Source organism: Aquarana catesbeiana, linkage group LG11, assembly GCF_042186555.1.
Source record: "Aquarana catesbeiana isolate 2022-GZ linkage group LG11, ASM4218655v1, whole genome shotgun sequence".
NCBI lineage: Eukaryota > Metazoa > Chordata > Amphibia > Anura > Ranidae > Aquarana > Aquarana catesbeiana.
In genome coordinates this window covers 38953864-38978235 of record NC_133334.1, presented here as the reverse complement: position 1 = coordinate 38978235, position 24372 = coordinate 38953864, and the positions used below count along the sequence as shown (strand labels likewise).

General features: G+C 44.9%; 1 protein-coding gene across 3 annotated transcripts in view; it reads left to right on the top strand.

Moving 5' to 3' along the window:
• The window catches only part of IFTAP (intraflagellar transport associated protein), a 66750-nt gene extending 56851 nt beyond the window's left edge, over positions 1 to 9899 (top strand). For all 3 annotated transcript variants that reach the window (XM_073604182.1, XM_073604183.1, XM_073604181.1), the window contains one exon: positions 9602 to 9899. In XM_073604182.1, coding sequence (XP_073460283.1) covers positions 9602 to 9769 — 168 coding nt within the window. In that variant the 3' untranslated portion in view covers positions 9770 to 9899. The remainder of the gene's footprint in view (positions 1 to 9601) is intronic.
• The last annotated feature ends 14473 nt before the right edge of the window (positions 9900 to 24372 follow it).

Here is a 24372-nt window from a genome sequence, read left to right as displayed (position 1 = left end):
TTCTATGACACTGCAGTGAGAGGACAGCCTCCACTGCAGCATTTTTATTGGACAGCTTGTTCCAATGGTACTTAACCATTGGTCCAAGGCTCCAAGCTGTCCAGTGAGCTCAGTGCCTCTGACAAGAAGTGAGAGGCACTGTGAGCTCATCCTCTCAGTCTGCTGCAGAGTGTGCCAGCTTGTATTTAAACTGGCTGCTTTGTATGTAGCTTCTGACAGACTGCGCAAGGAGCCCCGTAGCTCCAGAACCATAGATGATAGGACACCCAAATTTTGACCAGTGGTGGGGTAGGACTTCAGCTACCTATCCAAATTTGGGGTCTCTGTGACCCCAGGTCGCTGAGCTACGACCCTCGAAGCTCGATTCTTTTTTTTTTTTTAATGATCATGGCTCTGCCTCACCTGCCAACCCTGACTGCACGTCCCAGCCATAAGTAAGGAGAAAAGTCTTTAATGGAAGATGATGGGGGTTCTAATTCTTCTCCACTTGCATCTTAAAGTATAACTAAAGGCAAAACATTTGTTTTAGTTTTGGATAGAGTGGAGAGGGATTAGAACACCTGTCAGGTTTTTTTGCTGTCTGTCCCCCCCATTAGGGAGATTCACCCCCTGTTTGTTCTGTTTACCAATATCATTGAAAGTGAAAGTAAAAGAAAATCCCAAATTTGGAGTTGTCCCCAGAAAAGTAATACAGGGGAAATCTTCCAGTGGGGACACTAATTCTGGTGACAAGGCAATTCCCTTAATTTGCAGGGATTTCCCATCACTTCCTGTTTTGGCTATGGGACAGGAAGTGAAGGTAGATTTCCCACAGATGGCAAAAAAAATAAAATAAGAATTGACAGAGGTTATGATCCTCACTTACTCTATCCCAAAATGAAAAAAAAAACATTTTGCCTATAGTTCTACTTTAAGATTTTATTGGATACGTATTTATATATATATATAGATATATATCTATATATATATAGATATATATCTATATATATATATATATATATATATATATATATATACATATATATATATATATATATATATATATATATATATATGAAGTAACTCAGAGGGCGTGATTGGCTTTTGCCTAAACATTTGAAAACCTACAGGCGCATCTCAAATAATTAAAATATCATCAAAAAGTTCATTTATTTCAGTAATTTAATTAAAAAAGTGGAGCTCATATATAGATGCGTTACACACAGAGTGATATATTTCAAGCATTTCTTTATTTTAATTTTGATGATTGTGGCTTACCACTAGTGAAAACTCAAAAATCAGTATCTCAGAAAATTAGAAGATTGTGAAATAGTTCAATATTGTAGACTCATGGTGTCACACTCTAATCCGCTAATTAACTCAAAACACCTGTAAAGATTTCCTGAGCCGTTAAATGGTCTCTGTCTGGTTCGTTAGGTTACACAATCATGGGGAAGACTGCTGACTTGACAGCTGTCCAGAAAACAATCATTGACAGCCCCACAAGGAGGGTAAGTCACAAAAAGTCATTGCTAAAGAAGTTGGCTGTTCAGAGTGCTGTATCCAAGCATATTAATGGAAAGTTGAGTGGAAGGAAAAAGCGTGGTAGAAAAAGGTGCACAAGCAACTGGGATAACCACAGCTTTGAGAGGATTGTGAGGCAAAGGTCATTCAAGAATTTGGGGGAGATTTACAAGAAGTGGACTACAGCTGGTGTCAGTGCTTCAAGAGCCACCACTCACAAAGGTATACTCCTGAACCAGAGACAATGTCAGAAGCGTCTTACCTGGGCTAAGGAGAACAAGCACTGGACCTTGTTGCTCAGTGGTCCAAAGTCCTCTTTTCAGATGAAAGTAAATTTTGCATTTCATTTGGAAATCAAGGTCCCAGAGTCTGGAGGAAGAGTGGAGAGGCACAAAATCCAAGTTGCATGAGCTCCAGTGTGAAGTTTCCACAGTCAGTGATGATTTCGGAAGCCATGTCCTCTGCTGGTGTTGGTCCCCTCTACTAAAGTCAGCACAGCCCTCTACTATGAAATTCTTGAGAACTTCATGCTTCCCTCTGCTGAGCAGCTTTATGGAGATGCTGATTTAATTTTCCAGTAGGACTTGGCAGCTGCCCACACTGCCAAAAGTACCAATAACTGGTTTAAAGGGGAAGTCCACCCTAACACTAAAATCGCTACATCTACAGATATCCGCTATATAAGCCTTACTTAGCTAGCCCTATAAAGAAGAAATCAGTATACATACCTTTTTTGAAGCCGATCCGGTCCGATCTCCAGCAGCAGAAGCTCTGCAGAGGACACAGCCGTCAACAGCTGTGAAATTAATGGGAAATGACATCACCCATAGACTTACTATGGGGCTTCTGTTGTCGGATGCCTCCTCTGCACCCGCCTCCACATCAAAGCCACCGCTGACAGCTCAGCGCAGGATCGGGTTGGATTGGCTTCAAAAAAGGTATGTATAGCAATTGTTTCTTTACAGGGTTAGATAGGTTAGTGTTAGATTGTGAATGTCTGTATATGTAGAGATTTTAGTGTTAGGGTGTGGTCTTATCATTTTAATGATCATGGTATTGTCACGGAACTGCTTCCCACACTCAGCTTGAGTGCTTTCATCATATTCCTCCAGTCTGAATATAGATATCAGATATTACTGCTGCGTATTACAACCAAGAACTAGGCAGGACTTGTTTGGCTGCAAAGCTGGAACATGAACTGTCTATTTGAACAAAAGCACACAGATATACACTTAGGGGACAATTCCCCCTTCTTTGCATAATGACATAGGACGGGGTAGACTTTACCTCCACCAGTAGCATAACACAGGTGTATTCAAGCTTCTCATCAGTAGACTGTCTTTGGTAGGTGCTGCTTTAGAAATCCCCCCCCCCCTCACAGCTAATCCACAAAAACATATACATCCCATAATAGGTTGCTCCCAAGGCAGACACAAACAATAGAACAATGGGATACAGCCACACCTCAAACGATCTAGTAAAGAGTCTACAACAGTATATGAGACAATATACTATATATATATATATATATTCCAGTGTGGTTGTACAGTGAGTCTGACTAGTGCAGATCAGACTGGGGTGCCCCTAATAGACACAGCGTGACTTATACATAAGAGGGACCGGGGGAGCTGGACAAGGATATTCAAGTGCTCTCCAAGATAAACTGGATTCCACAAGCCACCCCTCCCAAAGTGATTCCTGTCACAGGTATCACAGTGCTTGATTGGCCAGCAAACTCGCCTGACCTAAACCCCATAGAGAATCTGTGGGGTATTTTCAAGAGGAAAATGAGAGACACCAGACCCAACAATGCAGATGAGCTGAAGGCTGCTATCAAACCAATATGGGCTTCCCTAACACCTCAGCAGAGCCACAGGCTGATCAATGCCACGCCAAATTGATTCAGTAATTCATGCTAAAGGAGCCCTGACAAAGTATTCCGTGCATACTATACTGTACATGGACATACATTTTAGTGAGCCACCATTTCTGTATTAAAAATCCTTTTTGTATTGGTGTTATGTTGGTGTTGGTGTTATGTAATATTCTAATTTTCCAAGATACAGAATTTTGGGTTTTCACTAGCTGTAATCACTAGCTGTTTTCACTAGCCATAATCATCACATGAATATTACTGAAATAAATGAACTTTTTGATGATCTTCTAAATTTTTGAACTAAATTGTATATTACTGTGGAGCCCAACCAGAATTTGTTCCAAGGATATCACTGTGAGAAGGCAAGCCACTGGAAAGGGTGGTGACTGTTCTCTTTGTCTTACTGTGGATGGGCTGTATACACGGACACCATTCATTCCCTAATCACATCTCTAAAAGTCCAGTTACTTAGTGTAGCGGTACCCTCGTAAGGGCTGCTGAGTGTTGTGGTCCGTCTGTCACCCTGCCCAGCCAGGCACACAATTTCAAGCATTTAGAGACATTAAACAGTCCTTGCACTTGTTTTTGTATTTTTATTGAGGGGAACTAACTTGGATAGGGAAATCATGAGATGCCCAGATGATTGAAAGTCAATGTTGGGACTGAAACTATATACACTCACGGTATATACGATCTCCTCTCTTCCTCCTGCACATCACTTGCTTGCAGACTATCTCTCCTCAACACCTCCAGCACAAAAGTTGCTTGCACTTCACGGACTAGCTAGCACTGATTTGTAGGCCTGACGCTGGCTCAGTCAGGCCTTAGCAAATGCCCTTTGCAGGCAGGGACCATGGGCCCCTATACTGTAGAAAAAAATATGGTAGTTCTTGGTGCTAGCTGTCCACGTGGCTCCTGAGCCCAGTACCACATCTTCAGGCCCTGCCAGCCCTCTTGGTTGCAGCTGCCTTTCTCTCCACTGCCCATAAAAACCACAGTCCTCTCCACTGGCTCTGCACCCATCTCAGACTGCAATCTCCAAGTCCTCTCAGGTGTGCCTCCCCAGTTAACCTCCCGGCCCTCCTGGCTGTGACTTGTGGTTCCTTCCTGGAGACTTATCCAGCAGTGCTTCTCTCCCGCTGTCCTCTCCTTGCTCCTCCTGTGTCTCCTGGCCAGGACACCTCCGCCTGTTCTCAGAGGGCCCCGTCCGCACCCGAGCCCAGGCCCAAGGTCACACCCCCCCAGACTGAGGAGCTCCCTCAAAGGCCACAACAGCCTAGCACTCCATCTTCAGCTTCCACCCAATACAACTCCTCCCCAGCTGGGCTGACCCTAGGCATTTAAGGAGGCCTGCCACCCGCCAATCCAGATTGGGGATTGGTCCGGGCTCCTTAGAACACCCCAAATAGCACCACCTCCCCTCTCCTCCTTCCTTTCCAGAAAACACTAGAACATTCTGGAAAGAAGTGGGAGGTCTTGGTGATGCTGCCTGTGAGTCACCCAGCTCTAGTCTGAGTCACTCCCAACCCAGATGAAAACACACCCAGGCTTGGCTGCCAGCCATGCCTGGAAATTTACCAACTCTCACAAAAAAGACATACACTATCCAGACTGGCCCCTTGATCTCTGTGTATGTGTGTACACTCTCCAAGGAAAACTTTCCAAGAAAAATATTGGCAAAGGAACAAACATGGCTATAAAATATTAACACTCCAGAGTGGGACTATCCATGTAGTATTTGTATTCTGTGCTCTGGTCATGCTTCAGTAAGCAAGATATTTCCTACTGGGGGCTGAGCTGCATTCGGGGTTGCTGAAAACTGAGGTTACCCTATCTCCGCTGATGAGTTCAACTAAATATTTATAATATTTGGACTTTTTGCGGTGTATATTGTTTTTCAGATGATAAGCAAACATCGGTGTCTATTGATAATGGGACATCAAAAGGGCAGCAAATATTTAACACTTTATAATATTAATTAATAACTAATTAAATATTTAATTAGGCCCAGGCCTAATTAAGCAGCACCAGCGTGCATAGTTATTTTGACAATTACTATATAACTAATACCTAAATCGTTTTTGTTTTTTTAAGTAGAATTCTGGGATACCACTAACTAATCCTAAAACTGTCCCCCCCCCCTCCTAACATCAATGTGGAAGAAAGATACGTCTTCGAGCTTATCCAGTCCGATCACGTGATCGATTCCATGTGTCAGCTAGCAGCCGCTTCAGGGGAGAGGAGGGAGCGCCAAAGAAGGATGGCCCCTAGTAAGCCTTTGGGTGACGTCACTGTTTAGACATTCCATCTGTTGTTAGAGCTCTCTCTCTTTTCTCCCCTGTAGCCGGCACTGGCTGACACAGGGGAAATCACATGACTAGACCGGACCAACCTCGGAATACTAACCCCCTTTCTACTAACTACCCACAGGGTAGTTAGTAGAAAGGGGGTGCAGTTTTAGAAATAGTCCCAGGATATCCCAGGAATCCATTTTAAGTACATAGAAGGCTTTTTTTTGGTACACTTTTTTTTTTTTTTTAGGCTTTTTTTTGGTACACTATTATTTAAACAACTATTTTATATTTACATAGTGATCAGGAAAAAGAAGCAGCCGGCAACTCCAAATCATCAAGCATATTTATTGTAAAGCCTTCACAGTGAGTACAGTCAGCGGCAAAGGCTCTAATAGGCTTTAAAATCGGGTGGACTCGGGGCGCAGAGAATGCGCTCACTGCCCACCCAGGTGTGTTAGAATAGCAAATAATAATTTGCTATTCTAACACTGATCCTCCTCCCGGCTAATCAGGAAGCGGGTCTGAGACCCGTCACCCCATTGGCTGAAAGGATAGTCAATCGTATTGGACGCCTAGGAGGAGGGGAGGAGACGCACAGCCACTGTGATAGAGGAAAGGAACACAGGAGCTGATGCCCGATGCTCGATGCCTGCTGTCCGATGCCCGATGCCTGCTGTCCAATGCCTGCTGCTCAATGCCTGATGCCCGATTCCTGCTGCCCGCTGCTTAGAATGGGGTAAGTGCCAGACCGACTGCCAGTAACTACCAGACCGACCCACCAGCCGCCACTGCTTATCAGTGCTGCCTAACAGTACCTTTCAGTGCAGCCTCATCAGTGCCGCCTTATCAGTACTGACTTAACAGTTCCCATCAATGCAGCCCATCAGTGCAGCCTTATCAGCACACATCAGTGAAGGAGATAAATTACTTGTTTGCAAAATTTTATAACAAACTATAAAAGAATTTTTTTTTTCCAAATTTTCGGTATTTATTTGTTTGTTTAGCAAAAAAGAACCAGCGGTAATTAAATATCACCAAAAGAAAGCTCTATTTGTGAGAAAAAAAAGGATAGAAATTTAATTTGGGTACAGTGTTGTATGACCGCGCAATTGTCATTCAAAGTGTGACAGCGCTGAAAGCTGAAAATTGGCTTGGGCAGGAGGGGGGTAAAAGAGCCCAGTCGGCAAGTGGTTAATGCAGCTTAAAAGTGAAATGCGGGTCAGAAGAAGGTGCCCTTACCCATTGACACATAAACTAATAGCAAAGAGGCAAAATAAGACGAGAGGAGCAAGTAGTAACTGGGCCAGGTAGCAGTTTGTCATTTGCAGAAAAGTTTTTGCTGTTCTGTAACGATGGCAACTGTTCTTTTTTTTCCACTGTTATTATTTTATTGTGCTAAATCAGCCTACCGAAAACCAACATTTTGAAGCAGAACAATAAAAATGATGTTGCCGTGTAGAATTATGCACACAATAACAGACAATGAGCACTTTTTGAGTTTTTAATGTAGGAGCTTTTAAATAACCAAACAAATGCAAGAGGGCGTCGATCTAAGTGCAGCCTAAAAACTTTAATAAAATGCAGTAAAATGTCACAAGCCATACATCTGTACTGGTAAAGGAAACCGAAGGCCAGGCCACCCGGGAGACCTAAGCAGCAGCTGCCAGCGGTGTTAGGAGCCAGGACACAGTGTTTGGCCAGACCAGGAATAAAAGGCAAAGATGTGGATAGGCAAGCTATGATGGACCTTTTGACCTTGTCAGATGATTTTTTTTTCTCCTTTAAAAAGGTGACAGCTCTGTAAGACCATTATGCATTTAAAACAGTTGTGTGCCTCTTCTCTTTGCTGTTATACCCTATATGACATCTTCACTTCACACTGTACTCTAAGTTGGCACAGCAAACAAACACTGCCATACATACTACTGGCCTCTGCCCACTGCCGTACACACTACTGACCTCTGCCCACCACACTACTGACCTCTGCCCATTGCCTTACATACTACTGACCTCTGTACACTGCCGTACATAATACTGACCTCTACACTCTGCCTCGCATACTACTGACCTCTGCCCACTGCCGTACATACTATTGACTTCTGCCCACTGGCATACATACTACTGACCTCTGCACACTGCCACACTGCCACACATACAACTGGCCTCTGCCCACTGGCGTACATATTACTGACCTCTGCACACTGCCGTACATACTACTGGTTTCTGCCCACTGGTGTACATACTACTGGCCTCTGCATGCTGCCGTACATACCACTGACCTCTACCCACTGGCATACATACTACTAACCTCTGCACACTTCCATACATACTACTGACCTCTGCACACATCCATACATACTACTGACCTATGCACACTGCCATACATACTACTGGCCTCTGCCCACTGGCGTACATACTACTGACCTCTGCACGCTGCCGTACATACTACTGACCTCTGCCCACTGACATACATACTACTGGCCTCTGCCCATTGCCGTACATACTACTAACCTCTGCACACTGCCGTACATGCTACTGATCTCTGTGCGCTGTCATACTTACTATTGACCTCTGCACACTTCCCTGCCTACTACTGGCCTCTGTCCACTGCTGTATACACTACTGGCCTCTGTCCAGTGTCCACTGCCGTACATACTATTGACCTCTGCCCACTGTTATACATACTACTGACCTCTGCCCACTGCCCTATATACTACTGACCTCTGCACACTGCCCTAGATACTACTGACCTCTGCACACTGCCCTAGATACTACTGAGCTCTGCACATTGCCCGACATGCTACTGACCTCTGCACATTGCCCTACACACTACTGAGCTCTGCACATTGCCCTACACACTACTGAGCTCTGTACACTGTCCTACACACTACTGAGCTCGGTACACTGCCCTACACACTACTGACCTCTGCACACTGCCGTACATACTATTGACCTCTGCACACTGTTATACATACTACTGACCTCTGCACACTGCCCTACATACTACTGACCTCTGCACACTGCCCTACATACTACTGACCTCTGCACACTGCCCTACATACTACTGACCTCTGCACACTGCCCTACATACTACTGACCTCTGCACACTGCCCTACATACTACTGACCTCTGCACACTGCCCTACATACTACTGACCTCTGCACACTGCCCTACATACTACTGACCTCTGCACACTGCCCTACATACTACTGAGCTCTGTACACTGTCCTACACACTACTGAGCTCTGTACACTGTCCTACACACTACTGACCTTTGGATTGATGGTTGTCTGTCACACCTAACTCATCTATGGCTTAACCTTACTAACCTTATAAGTGAAATCTGGCAGGCTATTAAAGCCACAACAGGATGCAGGAAGAAATGCATCATACAAAGGGGAATCGCAGCTATCTCCAGAACTGGTGTTCCCATTGGAAGATTTCCCTACATCAACTTTTTCTGTGACCACTTTAAAAATGTTAATTTCTGTACTGGTAACAATAGTTACCAAGACCTAGAATAGACTCCGAGAGCAATTCAAACAGGGATTTGAACTTCTCCCCATTCTATCTTGGCATTACTTCCACCGTAATGAGCTTATTTTATGTCTCCAGTGTCATGCAGCAAGATCTCCCCAATGGAGCTCCTTTCTGTTTCTGCCCTTTTCTACTGAGTCTCACTCCTCTTGCAGCAGTCGTTGCCATTTCACACCTCCGTCTGCCTTATCTACTTTTTAAAAGCAAAATCCATCATGCCGTATGTTGATCACTAATTGTGCTGAGAACCAGCAACCACGAGTTCAGGAACCATAAATGAAGTTGCTCTGGGCTACAAGGGTTTACAAAACTGTTCTGTGCCTCCTAACCCTGTGTGTGATATAATACTGGATTTCAGCTGCCTTTTTTACCCTTGCTTCTTCCTCCTCAGCATCTAGATGATGACATCCAACCGTTCGCTCTGGACCAAAGCTTTGATTACGACTGTGTGGCACTGACCCCGAAACTTTCCGCAGTGGAGTTGGACTTCTTGAAAGACAGGGGGCTTCAAAAGACGGAAGACAAAGTCACAGAGGAGCAAAACCTGACTGCTTCATGATGGATTTCTATTTCAGAGGGAAGAACTGGATGTTGTTTTAAAGCTGAAATCCAAGGCAGCTGTGTAAGAACCACATTCACACAGCTCTGTAATCATTATTGCATCATTAAATGTATTTTTTTTAAATGCATGAAGTGCAAGTACCTTTTATTTGGCTTATCAGCCTTTTGCAGTACTAGAGCTTAGAAGGGGGAGGGAGAAGCAGCACAAGGAGCCTATTAGGTGTATTGAAGTGCAAGGTACTGCATAGTTGGCAACAACATCCTCCAAAAATTTTTAGGGACACCTTTTTAATGTAGACAGAGCATTATTTTAATTAGGGGTGGGGCATTCGTTTGTGGGTGTGGCAGGAGAGAAAAACAATGGGCGTAGTTTAAATTATGCAAAATATTGGGCAGGGCTTAAAGGGGTGGGGTTAAATAGAGTCTGAGGTGCCTTACCTAGTGGAGAAAGTGGTAATATATAGAGATAGAAAAGAGAGGGATGGAGGGAGAGAGAAAACGGGAGGGAGGGAGAAAGCAAAAAAAGAGAGGGATAGAGGGAGAGAGAGGGTGGTAGAAAGAAAGAATAAAGAGGGATGGAGGGGGAGAGAGGGTGGTAGAAAGAAAGAATAAAGAGGGATGGAGGGGGAGAGAGGGTGGTAGAAAGAAAGAATAAAGAGGGATGGAGGGGGAGAGAGGGTGGGAGAAAGAATAAAGAGGGATGGAGGGGGAGAGAGGGTGGGAGAAAGAAAAAAGAAGAGGAATGGAGGGGGAGAGAGGGTGGGAGAAAGAAAGAAAGAGAGAGGGATGGAGAAAGAGAGAAAGCGGGAGGGAGAGAGAAAGCAAAAAAAGAGAGGGATGGTGGGAGAGAGAAAGAGAGAGGGAGAGAGAAAGCAAAAAAAGAGGGGGATGGAGAGAGAGAGAAAGAGAGAGGGATGGAGTGAGCGAGAAAATAAGAAAAAAAGAGATGGAGGAAGAGAGAGGGAGGGAGACAGAAAAAAAAAAAGGGATGGAGAGGTAGAGAAAGAGAAAAAGAGAAAGGGGGATGGAGGGGAGAGAGAAATAATGGGAGAAAGAGGGATGGAAAGAGAAAGGAAAGAAAAAGAGGTGTAGTGGTACCCCCGTAGGGGCTGCTGAAATTTCGGATTGTCTGTCACCCTGCCCAGCCCGGCATTCACCTCTCAAACACTCAGAGACATAGAACAGCCCATATGCTTTGTTTTTTTTTTTGTTTTATTGAGGGGATTGAACTTGGATGGGGTAAAGGAAATCTGGGATGCCCAGCAGAATTGGTAGAACTTGTTTGGGACAACTATATACAGTCCAGTGTATATACTCTCCATTTCTCCTGCACATCACTTTCGCTTTAATCTTCACTCCTTTCTCCTCTAGCACATTGCTTCCTCTCTAATCTTCGGGCACAGCTAGCACAAAGTGGTTAGGCCCAACATTGGCTCAGCCAGGCCTTTAGCAATTGCCCTTTGCAGGCAGGGACCGCGCCCCTATAGTGTAGCAAAATACTGTAGAAAGTCTCTGGTGCTAGCTGTCCAACACGTGATGACTGAGCCCAGTGAGCCATCTTCAGGCCCTGCCAGCCCTCCTGGTTGCAGCTGCCTCTCTCCACTGCCCCTTTAACCACACTCTTCTGGTTCTGCACCCATCTCAGACTGCAAGCTCCCAGTCCTCTCGACTGTGCCTCACTCACCAGCCCTCATGGCTGCGACCAGCTGTACTCCCTGGAGTTTCCTAGTGGTGTTCTCTCCCGCTGTCCTCTCCTTGCTCTCTCTTATGCCTCCGGTTCAGGACCTCTTCACGTGTTCTTGAAGGTGGTCTCGACTGCATCCGAGCCCAGGCCCCCCTCAGACTGGGGAGCTCCCCCAAAGGCCCCGACAGCCTCCACACTCTCTCACTCCAGCTCTTCCACCCGACAACTCCTCCCCAGTTGGGCTGACCCGGGGTATTTAAGGAGGCCTGCCCTCCAGAAAATTCTAGAAAGAAGAGGGAGGTCTCAGTGATGCTGCCTGTGAGTCACCAGCTCCTACCCTGAGCCACTCCCTGCCCAGATCAGATGAAAATAAACAGCCCTGGCTGCCAGCCAGGCCTGCCTAAATTTACCTTTCCTATAAAAATCCTACCTCTAGCACCTACCTAGAGGGTGCTACAAAGGGGTGGAGGGAGGGAGAGAGAAAGGGGGATGGAGAGAGAAAGGGGGATGGAGGGAGGGAGAGAGAAAGAAAAAAAAAAGAGGGAGGGAGAAAGAAAGGGATAGATGGAGAGAGAAAGAGGGATGGAGGAAAAAAGAAAGCGGGAGGGAGAGAGAAAGAAAGGGGGAAAAAAGGGAAAGAGGGATGGAGACAGGGAGAGAGAAAGAAAGGGAGAAAGAGGGATGGAGGAAGAAACGAAAAAAAAGAGAGGGATAGAGAGAGGGAGATAAAGAAAGAAATAGAGAAAGATCAAACCTCCTGGCACAGTCCGCCCCTGCCCGGAACAAAGCCTATTTTCCGGGGACATGTTCAGACCGGGACATTGTTCTGAATTGACACAGTGAGGGATCGGTACTGATCACTCCTGTGTCCATTGATAACCGAGTCTAGTAAACTCTGTTTACTATGCTTCAGTTTATGACTGAACAGGAGCCTCTATGTCATGTTCATTCATCTTCAGAGCAAATGAGGCTATAGAGAAAGAAATTTAAAATGGGGTTACGGCGGGGAAAAAAAAATAAAAGTCAGCAGCTACAAACACTGTAGCTGCTCACTTTAAATAAGCACACTTACCTGTCCTGGGTGCCCGCTTTTTCAGCTGCCCGAGGCCGACCCGTCCCTCGGCTCTCGGGTCCCGGCACCGCCATCCTAACTAAGGGAAACAGGCAGTGGAGCCTTACGGCTTCACTGCCCGTTTCCTACTGCGCATACGCGAGTCGCGCAGCGCTTTGTGAATGGGACGCGATGTGTTGTGGGACGCACACAGTTCCCATAACACACCGCGCCCCATTCCCCAGAAGACAACGCGGGGAGGAGAAGACTGAAAATCACTGTGGCGTAGGAAGAGGCAGATTAGGAAGACTGCCTAGCAACAGCCATTTCAGGTGAGTCAAAAAAAAAATTATTTTTTTTTCCTCCTTTTTTTAAGGAATTTTTTAATGTAATTTTTTTTTAGGGTGGACCTCCACTTTAAGAATCAGTGTCCTCAATTCCCTTCTCTGTCTCAAAGGTGAGATGTCAGGATATTTCATCCAGCTCTCAGCCCCCCCAGCACCGTTGCAAAAAAAAATGATTTAAAAAATAGAAAAATGTAAAATTGTAAAAAAAAAAAAAACTAAAACTTGGAATTTGTTTTTAAATTTTTGTAATTTGGTGGTGGGTGGGGGCTGGGCCCTGTGATTTCTAACAGTAGCTCTGTCACTGATCACTGATCAGATAGTGCCACTTTCAGCCGGTGTCAGCGCCAGTCCCTGATTGCTCGCCACAGTTTCACAGTCACACGAAAATGTGACAGGCAGTCAGAAAGTCATAGCTGCGTTTGTAGACGCTATAACTTACACACAAACCAAATAATATACACTTAATGGGATTTTCTTTCTCGAACATCACGGGACACAGAGCCACAGTAATTACTGATGGGTTATATAGGTATCACTGGTGATTGGACACTGGCACACCCTATCAGGAAGTTCAACCCCCTATATAATCCCTCCCCCTTGCAGGGATACCTCAGTTTTTACGCCAGTGTCTTAGGTGATGGAAGCCTACTAGGCAAAACACTAAGACCTCTGCATGAGGGGGCGCCCCCGCTCACTCGAGTGGGGGGAAGACCGCGACAGTTCTCAGAGCTCTGGCAGGAGGACTTCCAGGACAGATGGGTAATCTCCACGGTAACCTTAGGGTACAAGCTGGAGTTTCAGGAATTCCCCTCTCCTCGGTTCCTCAGATCAAATGTTCCCAGAGACCCAGAGAAGAAGCAGTCGCTCCTTCTAGCGTTAGAGCGACTTTTGTCGCAGGAGGTCATTATGATAGTTCCCGCAAAGGACCAGGGATTGGGCTTCTATTCCAACCTTTTTACGGTCCAAAAGCCAAATGGGGATGTCAGGCCCATCCTGGACTTAAGGGATCTGAACTGATTCCTAAGGATTCAATCCTTCCGCATGGAATCAATTCGAACAGTAGTTCCCACCCTGCAGGGAGGAGAATTTCTGGCATCAATAGACATCAGAGATGCATATCTGCATGTGCCCATTTTTCCTGCTCATCAGAAGTTTCTGCGCTTCGAGGTAGGAGGGCGCCATTTCCAGTTTGTGGCTCTGCCTTTCGGGATAGCCACTGCACCTCGAGTGTTCACAAAGATCTTGGCTCCTCCTCTGGCCAGATTAAGGGCTCAGGGTATAGCTGTCATAGCATACCTAGACGACCTGCTCTTGATAGACCGGTCGATAGCCTCTTTGAATGGAAACTTGAGGACCACAGTCGGGTATCTAAAACACCTGGGTTGGATCCTCAACTTGGAAAAGTCTTTCCTAAAACCAGTAAGAAGACTGGAGTATTTAGGTCTGATTATAGATACAAGCCAGGAGAAAATATTTCTACCCCAGGCAAAGATCACTGCTTTGAGAGAGCTGATTCTGACAGTAAGGACCAAGAAGGGTCCCTCAGTCCGCCTTTGTATGAGGCTACTAGGGAAGATGGTGTCTTCATTCGAAGCAGTTCCCTATGCTCAGTTTCACTCAAGAATGCTGCAACACAGTATTCTGTCGACCTGGAACAAGAAGGTTCAGGCATTAGACTTTCCGATGCACCTGTCGCATGCGGTGCGTCAGAGCCTCAATTGGTGGCTCATACCCGAAAACCTGCAGAAGGGGAAATCCTTTCTACCGGTTACCTGGACGGTGGTAACAACAGATGCCAGTCTGTCAGGTTGGGGAGCAGTTCTGGAACAGGCTGCGGTCCAAGGGGTATGGTCCAAGACAGAGAGGACCTTACCCATCAACATTCTGGAGATCCGGGCGATACATCTAGCTCTAAAAGCCTGGACTATCAGGCTACAGGGTTGTCCGGTCAGGATCCAGTCCGACAATGCCACAGCAGTGGCTTATGTCAATCATCAGGGAGGCACCCGGAGCCGAGCTGCTCAAAAAGAGGTGAACCAGATCTTAGTCTGGGCAGAGATGCATGTGCCATGCATATCAGCAGTTTTCATCCCGGGAATAGAAAATTGGCAGGCGGACTATCTAAGTCGCCAGCAGTTACTTCCAGGGGAATGGTCTCTGCATCCCGACGTCTTTTGGGCCATATGCCAAAGATGGGGGGTTCCAGATGTAGATCTCTTTGCATCCCGATTCAACAAAAAGATAGACAGATTTGTGCAAGGACAAAAGATCCTCTTGCATGCGGGACGGATGCGTTGGTGATTCCGTGGCATCGGTTCTCACTGATTTACGCATTCCCGCCTATTCTGCTACTACCACGACTCCTTCGCAGGATCAGGCAGGAATTGAAGTCGGTACTTCTGGTGGCCCCCGCTTGGCCCAGAAGGACTTGGTATGCAGAAATAGTAAGGATGACGGTGGGTTCCCCGTGGACCCTACCGGTACGCCCAGACCTGTTATCTCAAGGTCCAGTGTTCCATCCTGCCTTACAAACGCTAAATTTGACGGTTTGGCTATTGAGACCCACGTTCTGAAGAGTCGTGGGCTCTCAGGTCCTGTCATATCTACCTTGATTAATGCAAGGAAGCCAGCTTCCAGGATGATTTATCATAAAGTCTGGAAGGCTTATATAACCTGGTGTGAATCCAGAGGTTGGCATCCCAGGAAATATGTCATAGGTAGAATCCTTGATTTTCTACAGATGGGATTAGAGATGAAGCTGGCCTTGAGTACCATCAAGGGCCAGGTTTCTGCTTTATCAGTATTATTTCAGCGGCCACTTGCTTCGCATTCTTTGGTCCGAAACTTTATGCAGGGGGTGATGCGTCTTAATCCTCCGGTTAAAGCGCCCCTAAACCCCTGGGACTTGAATTTGGTCCTGGCTGTGTTACAGAAACAGCCTTTTGAACCAATAAGTCAGATTCCTTTGGTCTTGTTGACAAGGAAATTAATTTTTCTGGTGGCCATCTCTTCTGCTAGAAGAGTATCAGAATTGGCAGCTCTTTCCTGTAAGGAGCCTTATTTGATTATACACAAGGATAGAGTGGTACTACGCCCTCATCCTAGTTTTTTACCGAAAGTGGTTTCTGATTTTCATTTAAACCAAGACATTGTTCTACCTTCCTTTTTTCCAGATCCCTGTTCTCCGGAAGAGAGATCTCTACATTCGTTGGATGTAGTAAGAGCAGTTAAGGCCTATCTAGGGGCAACTACTCAGATCCGCAAGACGGATGTTTTGTTTGTGCTGCCAGAGGGTCCCAATAGAGGACAGGCAGCGTCAAAAGCTACCATTTCTAAATGGATTCGACAGTTGATCATTCAAGCTTACGGTTTGAAACAGAAGATTCCTCCGTTTCAGATCAGGGCACATTCCACAAGGGCTATTGGTGCTTCTTGGGCAGTGCATCACCAGGCCTCTATGGCTCAAATCTGCAAGGCCGCAACCTGGTCTTCAGTTCATACATTCACCAGATTCTATCAGGTGGATGTGAGAAGGCATGAGGATATCGCCTTTGGGCGTAGTGTGCTGCAGGCAGCGGTACAGGGTCCTCAGGTCTGATTGCACCCTACTTGGTCGTGGTTCCCCCCCCTCAGGTAGCATTGCTCTGGGACATCCCATCAGTAATTACTGTGGCTCTGTGTCCCGTGATGTTCGAGAAAGAAAATAGGATTTTTTAAAACAGCTTACCTGTAAAATCCTTTTCTTTCGAAGGACATCACGGGACACAGAGGTCCCGCCCCTCTTCTAATACACTATATTGCTTGGCTACAAAACTGAGGTATCCCTGCAAGGGGGAGGGATTATATAGGGGGTTGAACTTCCTGATAGGGTGTGCCAGTGTCCAATCACCAGTGATACCTATATAACCCATCAGTAATTACTGTGGCTCTGTGTCCCGTGATGTCCTTCAAAAGAAAAGGATTTTACAGGTAAGCTGTTTTAAAAATCCTATTTTTTTTTACTAGATATGTAGCACAATACATTTTGGCCTAAATTTATGAAGAAATTTGATTTTATTGGATATGTTTTATAACAGTAGAAAATATTGCTTTTTTTTTTTTTCAAAATTTGCAGTCTTTTTTTATTTATATAATAAAACAATAAAAACCCAGTGGTGGTCAAATACCACCAAAAGAAAGCTCTATTTGTGTGAAAAAAAATTATAAAAAATTAAATTAAGGTACAGTGTTGGATGGCCGCGCAATTTTCAGGTAAAGTTGTGCAGTGCTGGATAGCAAAAAATGCTGTGGTCTTAAAGGGGGTAAAATCTTACGGAGCTCACGTGGTTAAAATAAAATCATTTTTTTCACCTTTTTTTCATAATTTGTTGCATGTAATTCCTCCTGTATTGAATTGTATTGTAATGCTGCGTACACACGAGTGGACTTTTTGACCGGACTGATCCGATGGACCATCCGACGGACTTTTGACGGACTTCCAACGGACTTTCCCAACGAACGGACTTTCCTACACACGATCACACCAAAGTCCGACGGATTCGTACGTGATGACGTACGACCGGACTAAAATAAGGAAGTTGATAGCCAGTAGCCAATAGCTGCCCTAGCATCGGTTTTCGTCCGTCGGACTAGCATATAGACGAGCGGACTTTTCAGTAGGACCTGGGTTTGGCGGAGTTCCGACGTAAAGATTTGAAACATGTTCCAAATCTAAAGTCCGTCAGATTTTCGACCGAAAAAGTCCGCTGCAGCTCCGATGAAGCCCACACATGGTCGAATTGTCCGCCGGACTCGGTGCGTCTCATGCATTTTAAAAAAAATTTAAGTCAGAAAACTACGTGACAGGGTGACAACACAGGAACACAACTTCAGAGAGGGAAAGAGCGTAGTTATCCTGTATTGTTTTAGTAAAAGCTGCAGATTTAAAAATATTAAAATTTACGTTAAAGACTGGACAAGATTTAAAGTGACCATAAAGGTTACATTTTTTTATTTTTTATTTTTAAATAACAAACATGTCACACTTACCTGCTCTGTGCAATGATTTTTTGAGTGTAGGGTAGTTTGGTGTATTGTACAGTTTCCTGTAGGGTAGTTTGCAGCTCCGCTTAACCACCTGACCTCCGGAAAATTTCCCCCCTTCATGACCAGGCCATTTTTTGCGATATGGCACTGCGTTACTTTAACTGACAATTTTTGCAACGCTGTACACAAATATAATGTATGTCCTTTTTTTTCCCCCACAAATAGAGCTTTCTTTTGGTGGTATTTGATCACCTCTGCGTTTTTTATTTTTTGCACTATAAACAAAAAAAGACAATTTTGGAAAAAAAAAAATATATATATTTTTTACTTCCTGCTATAAAACAAATCCAATAAAAAAATGTAAAAAATCAAATTTCTTCATAAATTTAGGCCAATACCGTATGTATTCTGCTACATGCTTTTCGTAACAAAATCCCAGTAAGCATACATTGTTTTATGCAAACATTATAGCATCTACAAACTATGGTATATATTTATGGATTTTTTATTTTATTTTATACAGTGGAACCTCGGATTACGAGCATAATCCGTTCCAGGAGTATGCACGTAATCCAAAGTACTTGCATATCAAAGCGAGGTTTCCCATTGAAGTCAATGGAAACGAAAATAATTAGTTCCGCATTGACTTCAATGGGTTGCAATACCGCATGCGGCCAGAGGCGGGGGGGCGCAGGAGAGCCTCGGAAATGGCCAAAAAGGCCCAAGGACACTGCGGCTGACCTCGGCAAACCTCCGAAAGACTTCCAGTGGCGTCTCCAGCTTTCGTATTTAGGGGGGGCACATGGGGGGACAGGGACAAAAATAGGGGGGCAATATAAAATGCAAATATATATATATATATATATATATATATATATATATATATATATATATATATATATATATATAGATAAAATATATATAGATAGATAGATATATCTATCTATCCTGGGGCCCTTTACCCCTACGATCCCACAGCGGCCCTTTCACATGTTCTGCAGTGAGCTCCCTTCCTACTGTATTGGGCCCCCCCCCCCCAGGGTGACAGAGAACAAGAGATATATGTCACCAGCATACCAAGAAAAAATAAGGGTCCAAAGCAGTGGGAGAACTAACAGGGTTGCAAAGGTTGTCTTGCCACCGGGCCCTGGTGTTCTGCCACTGTGGGGTTCCCCAGCCTCCTCTTGCTGTCCTGCCCCTGCCCTCAGTCTGTTTTTTCGGTAACTGAGAGTCCTGGTGGAGTCCTTCTTGCAACTCGCTCTTCTCCCTGCCAATGAGGATGCAGGGGAGGAGCGGCCGTGGTTGTGTGAGCGCTCGCATTATGCAATGTCAGCGAGCAGAGGGAGGGGGGAGGAATCACCCACTGGGGACCTTCTCCCTCTCAATAGAGACTGTGTTACCCCAGCGGTGGCCCGAGTAAGATGCGGCACATCCGATATGAATACAAACAAAAAGAAATTGCCTTTTTGTAAAAAAAAAAAAATAAAAAATAAAAAAAAAAAAAAAAAATTTTTTTTTTTGGGGGGCACATGGTGGGGCCCAGCATAATGTTGGGGGGGTCAGGGCCCCCTCTGGCCCCCCCTAGGGTCGCCATTGAAGACTTCCTACCCGAGATTTGCCGAGGTCAGCTGTGCTGTACTCGGGCCTCTCCGTGAGTTTCCGAACGTGACGTTCGCCTCTGCTCAGCTCCGGCGCCCCCCTACCTCAGGCCAAAAGCTGTACTGCACACCGCTTTTGGCCTGAATCGTGCTTGTTTTGCGAGACATCACTCGCAAACCGAGTTACAATTTTAAAAAATACAGTGCTCGTATTGCGAAACGCTCGTTAACTGCGTTACTCGCAATCCAAGGTTCCATTGTACTTGTAATGCGATCAGCGCCTTATAGCAGGACTGTGATATTGTGGCAGGCAATCGGACACTAACTGACACTTTTGACACTTTGCAGGAACCAGTGACACTAATGCAGTGATCAGTGCTAAAAATATATACGGTCACTGTGCTGACACTGGCTGGGAAGGGGTTAAACATCTAGGAGGATCAAAGGATTAACTGTGTGCCTAGCCAGTGTTTTTATGTTCACTGTGTGCTGCTTTCGCTAGGGGAAGAGATGAATTCTAGTCCCTGTTTTGCAGAAACACAAGATCGACCCCCCCCCCCCCCCTGTCAGAACAGAGATATGTCTTGTTCACATTTCTCTGTGTATTGCTGACGATCGGCACGTGCTGGAGGACATTGAGTGCCCGGCACCCGCAGATAAGCTTTGCGGCCTGCTGGTAGTGCGCGCACGCCCCCTGCAGGCGGAAGTGCACAATCACGTGTATATATACACGTGATACGGCGCACAGCTGCCGCCCTGTAGCAGTAAAAGTGCTATAGGGCGGCCAGCAAGTGGTTAAAGTCCCATTCATCCTTCCTTCAGTGTTTTTGGTACTTACGCACAGAGCAACCCTGTTCCTCTTCTTCTCAGGTCCCCCCCGCTGGCGCTCCTGGTTCCTCCTCCCCACCGATTGCCCCCATAGCATTCGTGCATGCTCGCTCCTGAGCCCGCTTTGTGTATCCATAAGACATATGGAGCATGGCTCAGCCCCGCCCCCGCTCCCTCCTTACTTGCTGTGATTGACAACAGTGGGAGCCAATGGCTGTCTCTGAGCCAATGAGGAGAGCGAGAGCTGAGAAAGCCTTGGCTCTCGTGCACATCGCTGAATCGAGATTGGGCTCAGGTAAGTATAAGGGGGGAGCTGCATGCAGAAAGTTTTTTACCTTAACGTAGAGAATGCATTAAGATAAAAAAAAGTTCTGCTTTTAGAACCACTTTAACTTATTGGACTGGCATATACTTTTTAAATGGTTGCATTTTTGTACCCCTTTTTGGTAGATGGTGATCGTTTTAAAAATATCTACAGTTGTGCTCATAAGTTTACATACCCTGGCAGAATTTATGATTTCTTGGCCATTTTTCAGAGAATATAAATGATAACACAAACCCTTTTCTTTCACTCATGGTTAGTGTTTGGCTGAAGCCATTTATTATCAATCAGCTGTGTTTACTCTTTTTAAATAATAATGACAACAGAAACTACCCAAATGACCCTGATCAAAAGTTTACATACCCTGGTGATTTTGGCCTGATAACATGCACACAAGTTGACACAAATGGGTTTGAATAGCTATTAAAGGTAACCACCCTCACCTGTGATCTGTTTCCTTGTAATTATTGCGTGTGTGTATAAAAGGTCAATGAGTTTCTGGACTGCTGACAGACCCTTGCATCTTTCATCCAGTGCTGCACTGATTTTTCTGGATTCTGGGTCATGGGGAAAGCAAAAGAATTGTCAAAGGATCTGCGGGAAAAGGTAGTTGAACTGTATAAAACAGGAAAGGGATATAAAAAGATATCCAAAGAATTGAGAATGCCAATCAGCAGTGTTCAAAGTCTAATCAAGAAGTGGAAAATGAGGGGTTCTGTTGAAACTTAACCACGGTCAGGTAGACCAACTAGGATTTCAGACACAACTGCTAGGAAAATTGTTTGGGATGCAAAGAAAAACCCACAAATAACTTCAGGTGAAATACAGGGCTCTCTGAAAACATGTGGTGTGGCTGTTTCAAGATGCACAATAAGGAGGCACTTGAAGAAAGATGGGCTGCATGGTCGAGTTGCCAGAAGAAAGCCATTACTACGTAAATGCCTCAAAGTATCCTGCTTACAATACGCCAAACAGCACAGAGACAAGCCTCAAACATTCTGGCACAAAGTTATTTGGAGCGATGAGACCAAATTTGAGCTTTTTGGCCACAACCATAAACACTTCATTTGGAGAGGAGTCAACAAGGCCTATGATGAAAGGTACTCCATTCCTACTGTGAAACAGGGAGGTGGATTGCTGATGTTTTGGGGATGTGTGAGCTACAAAGGCACAGGAAATTTGGTCAAAACTGATGGCAAGATGAATGCAGTACGTTATCAAAAAATACTGGAGGAACATTTGCATTCATCAGCCAGGAATCTGTGCATGGGGCGTACTTGGACATTCCAACATGACAATGATCCAAAGCACAAGGCCAAGTCGACCTGTTATTGGCTACAGCAGAATAAAGTGAAGGTTCTGGAGTGGCCACCTCACTCTCCTGACCTCAATATAATTGAGCCACTCTGGGGAGATCTCAAACGTGCAGTTCATGCAAGACAGCCCAAGAATTTCCAGGAACTGGAGGCTTTTTACCAAGAGGAATGGGCAAGAGCCTTATCCACAAATACCACAAACGACTTCAAGCTGTCATTGATGTTAAAGGGGGCAATACACGATATTAAGAACTGGGGTATGTAAACTTTTGATCAGGGTCATTTGGCTAGTTTCTGTTTTCATTATGATTTAAAGAGTAAACACAGTTGATTGATAATAAATGGCTTCAGCCAAACACTAACCATTAGTGAAAGAAAAGTTTTTGTGTTATCATTCATGTTCTCTGAAAAATGGCCAAGAAATCATAAATTCTTCCAGTGTATGTAAACTTATGAGCACAACTGTAAGTAAAACAAAATAAAGTCTTTTGCGTCAGCAGAGCCGCTTAGTGCAACTCCGCTCTAAATGGTTGACTGTGTAATCAAGTTTTTGCTTCCTAAAGCAGACCTTGGCATATAGGCGGTGAACAAGGGCATGTTCATTGATATACAAATCTGTCCTACCTCGTACATATTGTGAACTTGTGTACTTTTGTATTCATGTTATGGCCCTTGTGTGGGCGTTTTTATGCATTTTTTTCCTTATTAGTTAAAATCCAATAAAGGTATTTAAACAGAAAACAGTCTTTGGCATATTAATGAATAAATGGGTTTCATTGAAAATTCTGAAAGAATAGTTTTGACCTTGATCAAACAAATATCTACAAATATATGAGAATGAGTAATATCTTATAAATGAAGCACAGTGCAGGAAATGATGGGGTGGTTTTCCTAAACCATTGTTCATAAAAAGCAATAGGAAATATAGCAGTTTTATGTGAAACAAGTTTTACAAAAAATTAGATGTTTGATTGATGACATCCATTCCATGGAAATGGGCTATTGGATTGGGTGGACCACTGGCTGAGCAAAAAACAACTCACTGTATCTTTGGACAGAGCTATGGAAATGGTGTGGCCTTCACTGGGTGGTCTAGAAAGGCTTTTTAAAGTGGATCTCAAGCCAGAGGCCTCATTCACATGTGTACCTATCCTCATACCTATGCAAAGGACCATCTTCAGCAAGTTGTCTTCTCTACAAGTGCCCCAGAGTGCACATCCGTGCCAGTCTGGTGCATGGGTCAGAACATATGTCCTTGGATATGCATGGGGCCTGCATGGGTTGGCATGACACACCTGTGCATCCTGTGTGGGTGAAGATGGCCCTTCTCAAAGGTGTATAGGTAGGTACACCTGTGTGAATGAGGCCGAAGGGTTACAACCTCAGTTGGTGGGAACAGTTTGGGGATGGCTCCTTCCTGTTCCAACATGACTATGCACCAGTGCACAAAGCAAGGTCCATAAAAACATGGATGAGAGAGTTTGGGGTGGAGAAACTTGATTGGCCTGCACAGATTCCAGATTAGATAGAAAACCTATAGAATGAATTGGAGTAGATACTGTGAGCCAGGCCCTTTCGTCCAACATTAGTGCTTGACCTCATAAATGCACTTCTGAAAGAATGGTCAAACATTACTATACACACACTACTAAACCCTGTGGACAGCCTTACCAGAAGAGCTGAAGCTGTTATAGCTGCAAAGGGTGGACCAACTCAATATTAAACCTTACGGACTAAGACTCAGATGCTATGAAAGTTCATGTGCGTGTTAAGGCAGGTGTCCCAATATAGTGTATGATAAATTATCACTGGGCACCATAGTTTGGTTCAGCAGCTCTCACAATATAGGTGTACCCCATTAGAAGGGGGAATGGTGAGTTGAGAATCAATAATAATATTCTCTGATTGGACAAAGTGGGGAGGTGGGGTGTCACAAACTTCATCTCATTGAACTAGATAACATTTTACATTCACCGAAAAAATAGAACATGTTCTCTGAATGGTATACCATGCCAAGTATGTGGCCTCCTGTGTTCAGAAAGCAGCAGGGCAGCCACCAGGCATGGGACCGGGAAGCCTAAGTGAGACATCAGTGTCTTCCCAATGGCTCCTTATAGTATTCTGCCCCGGGGCAGAGCCCCCCACAAAGAGGTCTCCTCCAGCAGTACTGAACCCAGGAACTTTGCAGCTGCTGCCTCAAGCCGTAGACGATTTAAGGGCTCTCCAACAACCTACTGGGCACACCTCCCCAGGGATTGGCTGGAGCCCCATAAATATTCTGGCTGCATACTCTGTCCTTCCTCTCACTATACTTCTACAATCCTCTACAAGACTGTGAGCAGCACTAAGTAATCAACCCCTGATCCTTTGATTACAATGGAGCCAACTAATTTTACTTGCCAACCTACACTACGCTAGCAGGGTGCTACA